General features: G+C 35.6%; 1 protein-coding gene across 5 annotated transcripts; it reads right to left on the bottom strand.

The window, feature by feature from the left end:
- Positions 1-2,096: 2,096 nt before the first annotated feature.
- On the bottom strand, positions 2,097-9,492 carry LOC115988366 (F-box/LRR-repeat protein At3g26922-like). 5 transcript variants are annotated; one of them, XM_031111900.1, is made up of 5 exons: positions 8,273-9,492; positions 5,186-5,253; positions 4,703-4,846; positions 4,341-4,617; positions 2,097-2,368 (listed from the first exon to the last, which is right to left on the bottom strand). In XM_031111900.1, exons 1-4 carry the CDS (start codon positions 9,099-9,101, stop codon positions 4,405-4,407), a joined length of 1,254 nt encoding a protein of 417 aa, XP_030967760.1. In that variant the 5' UTR covers positions 9,102-9,492; the 3' UTR covers positions 2,097-2,368; positions 4,341-4,404. The 5 variants fall into 5 exon arrangements, with proteins under 5 accessions (XP_030967760.1, XP_030967762.1, XP_030967761.1 ...); XM_031111902.1 differs by lacking the exon at positions 5,186-5,253 and having other exon boundaries at positions 8,205-9,492; XM_031111901.1 differs by lacking the exon at positions 2,097-2,368 and having other exon boundaries at positions 3,807-4,617.
- Positions 9,493-10,548: the final 1,056 nt, after the last annotated feature.

Below are 10,548 nucleotides of genomic sequence, written 5' to 3'. Positions count from 1 at the left end.
TTTGGGCCATATTACAGCAGCGGGCCTATTTGTCAAAGTGGCATTACTGTGTTACTATGTATGGTAAAAGCACAAACACACCTATCAAAGAAGCACCAAATGCATGTTATCTTATTTTGTCAAGACTCTATCTTGTTTTTCTCTAATGGGAAGACAACACCTTACCCAATTGAACAATGACACATACCCACCTCTACTACTATTAAAGAATGAAGGTGTCAGAAAAGGAGTGGACACAAGGAAGAAAAGGAGAATGAATTACAAGCTCTCTCTCTATGGCAGAAGTCTCTTCCCACCTTCTCTTTCTCTATTATCTTCATTAATTCTCTCATCTCTCTCTCTCCATTGAAATATAATACCCTATTGTAACTATTTTCTGAAGGTTTCCACATTAAAAACATGTGTATATTTCACTTACACTTTCAATTTCTACGACTTTACTTTTTCATTATTAAGCACCAAGTTCAATTGGTGTGTAAATGTCGTCATAGAAATCCAGTGCCTTATTAGATCAAGACTACCATGTACAACCACCACCTACCACCCCCCACTAACGTCCTTGATCTTTGGTTTCTAACTATCATCGGCCGCTACCACTGTTAGTCATGAATTTTTTAAATCCAAAATTCTCATTTTATTTATTTACTATATATGTGCTTGGGAGATGAGAAAAATATGGGAAAGTAATAGAAAATATGTTTTCTATAACATTTTCAGGAATGCAATCAAACTCTTGAAGATATTTTTTGGAATTTTTTCCAGAAACGCAACTAAACATTTGAAAATATGTTTTGATATAAAAACATTTTCCAGAGTTTTTTCAAAAATACAACTAAACACTTGAAAACATTTTATGGTCGGAAAATATTGAAATGTTGGCCTAGCATGACTATAATCTTGTCCCTAATTCAAACAAATTGCACCATCCTTGATATCAAAGTTGATTCCCTTCATTCTTTTGGTGGTTTCCTAGTAGTAGGTAAATGAATGGGGACAAATTTTGGCAACAAACTTGGTTGTAGCTTAAGATTACAACTCCATTCAATATTTTTTATTAGATGTGAATTTTGACAAATCCACCATTAGATTACATTTTCTTCTTATATTCTTTATGCTTACAAATTTTGCAGAAGATCAAAGATTAATTATTAATCAAATATTTAAATTTCAAGTTTTTGTAGTCTAAAATGATGTATAAAAAAAAAATTTATAAATTGTATGGTAAATATTAAATAACATCGAAACGGAATTAATAACATTGGTAAATAATTTTGATTGACATGAAATTTGACATGTGTGTTAAGAACATAAAAAATATGCAATTCAACTATTAGATTTTAAGAAATGTAGTCATGTTAATTTATTAGTGGGAATTATAGTCACAGGCTACATCTAAATTTGTAACGGAACTTTTTCCAACAAGGAACTTGATGTCACCTTCCATATATTATCAAATATCAACAATGAATTGTTAAATTTGACAAATTTCACTACAAGGTTTCACCAACATTCTACGACCTACATGAATATGTGTACATCTACAAAGCATATTGACAATTTGCATCCAAGGGAACTTTTGCCGGTCTTCGGTTGTGGGCCTTTTTTTTGGGAGGAGCAAAACCAACCACTGAAGTGCAATTATTGGCACAAGGTTTGAAAACCCAACAAAATTGCATCACAAATTCCCCTTAAACCCTCCTTTCTCTAATCTGCCCACATTAGTAACCCAAGTCCAAATTCAATATCACAAATGCCGAATCTCATCACCGAGTGCCTAAACAAAGAACCCAAAGGCATCCCCATTGGAAAACCCATATACTTCCCTCCCCCCAAAATATCATTTGTTCTTGAGAGTTGAGAGCTAGATGCTAATGTATTGGTTTTATATATACGCACTCATTATTAGTTTAACAAACAATTGCTGGGAATCATGATTTGGGGTGTGGAGTAATTGATTTAAAGTCCTTGGCCTAATCAAGTTCCTCTTCTTTGAATCACTTGGTTCAAGGTTCAACCAATTTCTACGTGGGTAATATTCGATTCAAAGAGCCATATTAAATAGTTAATTTCAATTCACAGAAAATATAGGCCTCGTCAATGTCGTCATTTCTTCATAAAATGTATAAGAAGCGTACCCAAAATAAAATTACTCCAAGATGTCAATATGCAAACATAAGACCTAGGATTTTCATTTTAAGACGCCACCAAGAACTGAATTTAACCGCACAAAATAAAGCAGGTATGAAATCACAATAACCTGTTGGAAATTCTACATGAATTATACATTTTAATGAAAGGGAAAATAGAGGGAAGAAAAATGGCTTTTGGGGCTGTTGAGCACAGCAGATTCATTTATACACTCTTCAACCTGTTGCAACAAAGAAAGACTATCAGCGAGAACACCAGTGAAGTTGGTTAACAATTATTAATTAGTTCCTTTTAGAAGGAGCGTATCACAAACCCTACCTTTTTCTGTAAACTCCAAACAAAACTATTAACTTTCAAGTTTCAACTATCAGCATCTAAAATGTGAGCATATAAGAAAAAATAAAATTAATGGGCCAAAAATCCAAGAATTCATGGGGAATAAAGCCTTCTAAGAGAGTTCGTTAATATCAAATTTTGAAATGATCCTAAACATTACAAAAGAGATCTTAAGAAAGCTCAAAAGGTTAGAATCATTTCGCCATTTGGTTGTCACAAAGCCAAAATATTATCACTAATTTCAGTTTAAGATAATCCCAAAACAGAGAACCTGCAAAATGTAGTAACAACAAAATGAAATCAACACCACTTTGGCAAATTGAGAAGGATCTAAATGGCCAAAGGAAACAACATTTCAACATGCTCCCTTATGTATTTTGGATTGGTGTTATATGTGCAAGTGTAATAGTGAAACTATTAACCATCTCCTCATTCATTGTCTAGTTGCAATGGATCTGTGGGCTATGGTTTTGGGTTTATTTGGAGAAAGTTAGGTTATGCCAAAGTCTGTTGTTGAGCTTCTTGCTTTCTAGCAAGGTCAGTTTGGTTGCCATCGTAATGGACATATATGGATCTTTGTTTCTCATTGTTTGATGTGCCGTATGGTAGATGCTTTGAAGATAGTGAGCGTTCTTTGCCTGATCTCAAGTTATTCTTTTTCTAGAACCTTATTAGACTGGTTGTCAGTATGGAGAAACAGAGAAAGGGAAAAGAAAAGCTGAGAGAGAAGACTTTGATTTGATCTATTATTCACTATTTAGAAAAAATGATACAGCTTACAATCTGGAGAGAAAGAGATGCTATTTATACAGGTAAATAAGCATGATCTAATCTGATACAACAACGAAATCCACTCCAACTAAATATGTTAATAATAAAACAACCACTTGCTAAACTAAGCTGTCTAGGACAACAGAGTTGATGACTAGACTTGGTGAATGTTGCTGACTAGATATGTTGACTGACTGCAGGTATTTTATCAGAAACAGCATTCCAAAATGCATCTATATTAGTTTTTATTTTCCTAGTTCTCACTAAATAAAGAATTTTAATTTAAAAATATCAATGATTTTTTTCTCTCTCCTCTCCAACATCAAGCCCTTTTAAAATAAGTTTGGAGCCTAATCGTTGTTGCCAAGCATGAACGTAACCAACATCTACAAGCACCTTCTCCATCTTGGCCAATTCATTGTCCTCAACCACCATCAACTTCACCAATTTCTTAATTCCATGCTCTCATTTCCAAGAACCTGTTTGGCCTTTGATTGCATCACCCGTCAGATTAAAACGGACAGGTTCCACCATTGTCAAATACCTAAAGATTCAAGAGTTGTCTAATTTAGCTGTGGTACATTCCTGGCACAGTGCAACCTTATATAGGCAACTTCAAAGTTTTGTTTTGTTTGCTGGATAGGCATCTTTAGTAATCATGGAGTAATTTTTCATACATTGAGTACTTTTTCTGTTTTGTTTAATTGTTTCCACTTTCCTACTTGGTGAGCTCCAATTAGCTCAACACGTAAATTATTTTAAAGATCTGTTGGCATCTTGCATTGATTACAAAGAGTAATCATAATGGAGTGGACACTATAGGTTTCAAATCCTAAAATATCTATAAAAATAAGGTTCCATACTTCTGTCAGAAGTACTATTTATTTGTTATTTGCTATATACATTGAGCTATGAGTCAGGTTGTCAATACAAATGTCATTGATACAGAGTAATCCCAGCAAATCAACAAAAGCATAGATACACAGGTCGTAATCAGTTCAATAACTTCTCTTTCTTTCAAGTTCAAGTAAGTTATTATCAACATAGGCAATCGTGATAACATTCATGAGAGAGAGAGAATATACCATTGAGAAGAAAAAGTTCACAATTAGAAGAACCCTTTGGTAACTCTGAAAATTTCTTGAGAATTCAAGAATTTTCTGCAAAATCCAATAAACCAGTAAGAATTCCCATTTTTTCCAAGACTTTTGCATTCTTCAGAAAAAATTGTACGAATTCCAAGTCATGTTCCCAGCATTTAAATTTTACTAAAGAAATTATCCAAAGGCATGATTCTAGACATTTGGGAACATGTGGTGGGTCTGTCCAACAGCACAACTCATGTGGTCCATCAGTATCCACCTGATGAAAACAGACTCACCAGTTAATAAAAAAATCAAGTCTATATGAGAAGATTAACTAAAATAATCTTTTAAACCAGACTGACCTTATGAAGAATAAGTTTCTCAAGATTAGGAGCACTTTCAAGCAACCTTGGTAGTATATGCCATTTGCAGCATTTTGCATCAAATTGCAGTGACCTCAAAATATTAAGCATGGGAAGAGAAAAACCAAATCTAAGAGACTGCACCTACAGGAAGATAAAAACCAAAATGACATTATTGCAAATAGCAAAAGAAAGATTTAGCAATCATAGAGCAAGAAAGACTTAGAAATCTGATTGCCCAAACTGCTACCATCAAAATATGATAAATGAGTTGTGGTGCATTTGGTATACCATACATTCATTGCCTTATTTTGTCTAGGGGGAAAAAATCTGTCTACCCAAAAAGTCATACCAAACTAGAAAAATTAGCTAGCTGAATATTTTAAATGTTATTAATGTTTGTTTAACTATCAAATAAAGCATGAAAGTGCAGAACCTACTAAGAATTACTAATTTACTAAGAGTCAAAACAAAGGAAAGTACCTTGGTATGATGTACTAACAAACTTTGAACGCTAGGGAGCTCTGTAATAAGGTGACCGCAACTGTCATGTTCATCAGCTTGTTTTATAACTTTATATGATCAAATAGATCACTGAGATTAGTCATCAAATTAATGGCCCTGGCTCTTTTTAAACATACTAACATAGCATTTTAAAACCCATTGGCCATTAGATTAATTAACTATAATTAAAATAAGTAAATATCTAATTAAACTAAAACTAATCACACTATAAAAATAAAAGTTGGAAACCCTACATATCCCACACTTTTCACTCACACTTTCCCCTCTCACATTCAGACAGCCACAGCCTCCACTCCACACTCACGCCAATCTGCCTCCACTCGTCACCCTCCCCACGCCACCCTCTCTTCTCACTGTGATTGTGACTGTGCAACAAAAATGGCATCAGCAGCAGGGTCGCCACCATCGCCGCCACTCCAACACAACGTCGACACCGAGCGCCGCCTCCGAGAAGCAGAGGACCATCTCCACAAAGCCATAGAGGAGCTCCAAATCTGCTTGATCATCGACTTCTCATCTCAAGAGTCAAGACTCACAGTGAGTCTCTTTTGAAAATCTTGATACCCTCTCTCTGTTTTGTGTTTTGGGTTTTGTTTAATACTGAATCTAAATCAATAAAGTTAGGGCTTTGAAAATAGTGAATCAAGATCAAGATGTTTATTTTTTCAAGTTTATATGCAAATAAAGTTGGGGATTTGAAAAAATGATAACCCATGTGCTTGGCTGAATCTCTATCTTGTAGTAACAACATACTGAATACTGCATTTAAAAAAAAAAAAAAAAAAAAAAAAGCCCAAACAGAAAATTTTTGGAAAAAAAAAAAAACCAAAGGCCCAAACTCAAGGCACAAAAACCGAACAACGACTGAAAAATAGACCGAAACCGAAACAAACCGAAACTGATTGAGTTCCAGCTGTTTCGGTCGATTTCGGTTGAGAACTTTGCAAACCGAAAATTTTGGTTTCGATTGGCCAAATAAAAAAACCCGACCGAACCGAACTGATTGCAGCCCTAATGGAGAATATAAGAAGAAAATATAATCTAATGGTGGATTTGTTAAAATTTACATCCAATAAGATATTAAATGGAGTTGTAATCTTAAGCTACAACTAGGGCTGTAATCGGTTTGGTTCGGTTGGTTTTTTTTTTTTTTTTTTTTAATCTGGCCAATCGAAACCGAAATTTTCGGTTTGCAAAGTTCTCAACCAAAACCGATCGAAACAGCTGGAACTCAATCTGTTTCAGTTTGTTTTGGTTTCGGTCGGTTTTTTAGTCGGTGTTCGGTTTTTGTGCCTTGAGTTTGGGCCAGTTGGGCCTTTGGTTTTTTTTTTTTCCAATTTTTTTTTTTTTTTAAAATGCAATATTTAGTATGTTGTTACTACAAAACAGAGATTCAGCCAAGCACATGGGTTATCATTTTTTCAAATCCCTAACTTTATTTGCATATAAACTTGAAAAAATAAACATCTTGATCTTTGATTCACTATTTTCAAAGCCCTAACTATATTGATTTAGATTTAGTATTAAACAAAACCCAAAACACAAAACAGAGAGAGGGTATCAAGATTTTCAAAAGAGACTCACCCTGAGTCTTAACTCTTGAGATGAGAAGCCGATGATCAAGCAGATTTGGAGCTCCTCTATGGCTTCGTGGAGATGGTCCTCGGCTTCCCGGAGGTGGTGCTCGGCACTGACGTTGTCTTAGAGTGGTGGCGATGGTGGAGACCTTGCTGCTGATGCCATTTTCGTCGCACAGCCACAGTCACAACAAGAAGAGAGGGTGGCGAGTGGCGAGTGGCGGTGGCGGAGGCAGATTGGCATGAGAGGGAGTGTGGAGTGGAGGCTATGGTTGTCTGAATGTGAGAGGGGAAAGTGTGAGAGTGAAAAGTATGGGGCATGTAGGGTAGGGTTTTCCAACTTTTATTTGTATAGTCTAATTAGTTTTAGTTTAATTAGATATTTTCTTAGTTTAATTATAGTTAATTAATCTAATGGCCAATGGGTTTTAAAATGCTATGTTAGTATGTTTAAAAAGAGCTAGGACCGGATTAATTTGATGACTGATTTCAGTGATCTGTTTGATCATATAAAGTTATAAACAAGGCCCAATTGAGAGAGAAGATACCGTTGAGAAGAAAAAGTTCACACTTAGAAGAACCCCTTGGTAACTCTGAAAAATTCTTGAGAATTCGAGTATTTTCTGCCAAATCCAATAAACCAGTAAAAATTCCCATTTTTTCCAAGACTTTTGCATTCTTCAGAAAAAATTGTACGAATTCCAAGTCATGTTCCCAGCATTTAAATTTTACTAAAGAAATTATCCGAAGGCATGATTCTAGACATTTGGGAACATGCGGTGGGTCTGTCCAACAGCACAACTCATGTGGTCCATCAGTATCCACCTGATGAAAACAGACTCACCAGTTAATAAATAAATCAAGTCTATATGAGAAGATTAACTAAAATAATCTTTTAAACCAGACTGACCTTATGAAGAATAAGTTTCTCAAGATTAGGAGCACTTTCAAGCAACCTTGGTAGTATATGCCATTTGCAGCATTTTGCATCAAATTGCAGTGACCTCAAAATATTAAGCATGGGAAGAGAAAAAACAAATCTAAGAGACCGCACCTACAGGAAGATAAAAACCAAAATGACATTATTGCAAATAGCAAAAGAAAGATTTAGCAATTATAGAGCAAGAAAGACTTAGAAATCTGATTGCCCAAACTGCTACCATCAAAATATGATAAATGAGTTGTGGTGCATTTGGTATACCATATTTTCATTGCCTTATTTTGTCTAGGGGGAAAAAATCTGTCTACCCAAAAAGTCATACCAAACTAGAAAAATTAGCTAGCTGAATATTTTAAATGTTATTAATGTATAATGTTTGTTTAACTATCAAATAAAGCATGAAAGTGCAGAACCTACTAAGAATTACTAATTTACTAAGAGTCAAAATGAAGGAAAGTACCTTGGTATGACGTACTAACAAACTTTGAACGCTAGGGAGCTCTGTAAGAAGGTGACCACAACTGTCATGTTCATCAGCCTGTTGCTTGTGTTCAGATAAATTAAAAGTCGCCTTAACAATGTTGGTCGTTAAACTATCTTGGCCAGATCCATCAAAGAAAGAAAGACACTTAAGACTAGGCGCGTCAATCTCAATTTTAAAAGGAAATGGTACTTTATTCTGGATGCAAAAAAAGAGTAATCTAGGGTGACAGATATTAATAGTCGTTACATCATCTTGTCGTACTCTACCAATGAAAAATGTTATGAGGTTTGGGATACCAATCAAGCCGCTACGAAACGAGTCCTCATTCGAGCATAATTGACTGCCAAGACGAAGATCCTTGAGATTCGGAAGGTGTACAAATGAAGGACAATTGAGAACAATATCGCCATATAGTGTCACAATCTTCAGTGATTTGCAACCAAAAAAGCAACGAGGCAACTCAAATGGTTTTCTAAAAAGGAGCAAGAGTTCCAGTTCTTCAACCCCGTGATCCACCGCATAGCAAATCCACGAAGAGACGTGGAAATGGATTGAATCGTCAAAAGAATCGAGCGCCAGCCGGAATTTCTTCACGGGAAGCGGCTTGTGGAGAAGCAAAACATTGCATACGAAATGGGTAAAGGTCATGCGGCCATTGTTATTACCAATGTCTTGGTTCCGAGTTACGGAGTGCTGGAAATCAAGAACGGTGAGCTTAGTCCACAGCAGCTTCCACCTTTTCGACAATGCTGATGTGGCAACAGCTTGTTTGGTTCGGAGGAGTGAAAGAATGTCGTAGAGAAGACATTCTGGTAGATTGCTAATCCGATCAACCTCTTCTGCATATCTTTTTGAGTTTGATTCGGTGGCCATCAGATCAAAAGTCCACTACTGAATTTGATTGATTCACTAGGGATATTATATGAATATCAGTTGTGAAAAATTTGTAACAAAACAAAAACAGTTTTAGCTATGAGTTTGTAATTCAACAATCTATAACTCGAAAACTCATAACAACAAATTAGTCAAAAAATTTTAGCATTTTGAATTTGATACAGTAAAGCAAGCAGAAATGGATCAATTAAGACACTAGTGTAATTGAAGAAAATCACATAAACAAAAACAAAGAGAAAATCAAAGTGTGACCTGAATCGCTGAGAAAACGGAGACAATGGGCCTAGTCATAGTCGGAACCAGACAATGTGGAATTTAGGGTTTGAAAGGGGAGACTGCGGGAGGGAGAGAAATTTGGGCAAAGCTAACGGGAAATGATATTTTGAGGAATAATATAAAAAATGGCCGAGAATATATATATATATATTTATGGGTGTGTGTAAGGGTAAATTTGTATTTTTACGCGCATCTTCACATTGTAAATATGCTAATATTTTCTCTCATACTTACCCGTTTATATTTAGATAATTAAAAAAAAAAAATTATAGGATTTTGTTCCTAATAAGGTATGTATATGTGTTTTTAGTATTCAAACTTTAAATGTATTTTTATGCGCATCTTTGCATTGTAAATATGCCAATATTTTCCCTCATACCTATCCTGTTTATATTTAAATAATTAAAAAACTTTTTTTTTTCTCCAATAAGGCATATGTATATGTGCTTTAAGTCTAACTTTAAATTTGTTGATGCCCATTTTTGACAAAAAAACCCAATAGTAGAAGAAACCCAACAATAAGGGAAGTGGAAGGAAAATGATATATGAATGGTAAGAGCAAGTTATTAAACCCAATGAGCCAATATGGCCTAAACTAATGTAAGCCCACACACACCTCACGCTACAGAAGACAAACACAACCCAGTAACGTAGCAGAGGAGGACAACGCAGGAACGACATGAATGGCATGGGAGCAAAAGGAGACAAACGTAGATGGTAGTGGTACACGCACAAGGCCCATGACACCACCTACTTGTATTCAGCCAATATATGGGAGGTGGGCCCTTTGTCAAGATATTCAGAGGGTGTGGCTTGGCGATGGGGAGAAAATAAGTCTATTCTAGGGTTCTTGCTGAGGCTTTTTTCGAGGAAATGCTTTGCTAGGATGACATTTCTCCCAAAAGAGGTAAATATAAGTGGGGACCACTTGATGCATGCCATAGGAGTAGGTGTAGAGAGCTCTCAATCCTCATCCGTTTGGGGGGAGGCAAGTAGTGAAGGGGAGGGAAACAAAACAAGGATTTTTTTTTCCTGGAAATAGAAAGTGGTGCAGCAAGCACACTCTTAACAGAGGTAGTGGTTGTTCAACCAACAGATTAGTGGGCAATCCTAGAGAGATGACCACAAGAAATCAAAAATGGTTGGTATA

Source organism: Quercus lobata, chromosome 5, assembly GCF_001633185.2.
Source record: "Quercus lobata isolate SW786 chromosome 5, ValleyOak3.0 Primary Assembly, whole genome shotgun sequence".
NCBI lineage: Eukaryota > Viridiplantae > Streptophyta > Magnoliopsida > Fagales > Fagaceae > Quercus > Quercus lobata.
Note: the sequence above shows the minus strand (reverse complement) of the source record. Positions and strands in the feature narration are given on the sequence as shown.

Excerpts from the sequence above, each read along its gene's own strand:
- LOC115988366 (XM_031111897.1), bottom strand. The coding sequence starts at position 9,101 with ATGGCCACCGAATCAAACTCAAAAAGATATGCAGAAGAGGTTGATCGG. Across the intron at positions 7,859-8,204 it reads TGTTAGTACGTCATACCAAG|GTGCGGTCTCTTAGATTTGT; the intron begins GTACTTTCCTTC and ends ATCTTCCTGTAG. Across the intron at positions 7,630-7,714 it reads AGAAACTTATTCTTCATAAG|GTGGATACTGATGGACCACA; the intron begins GTCAGTCTGGTT and ends TGTTTTCATCAG.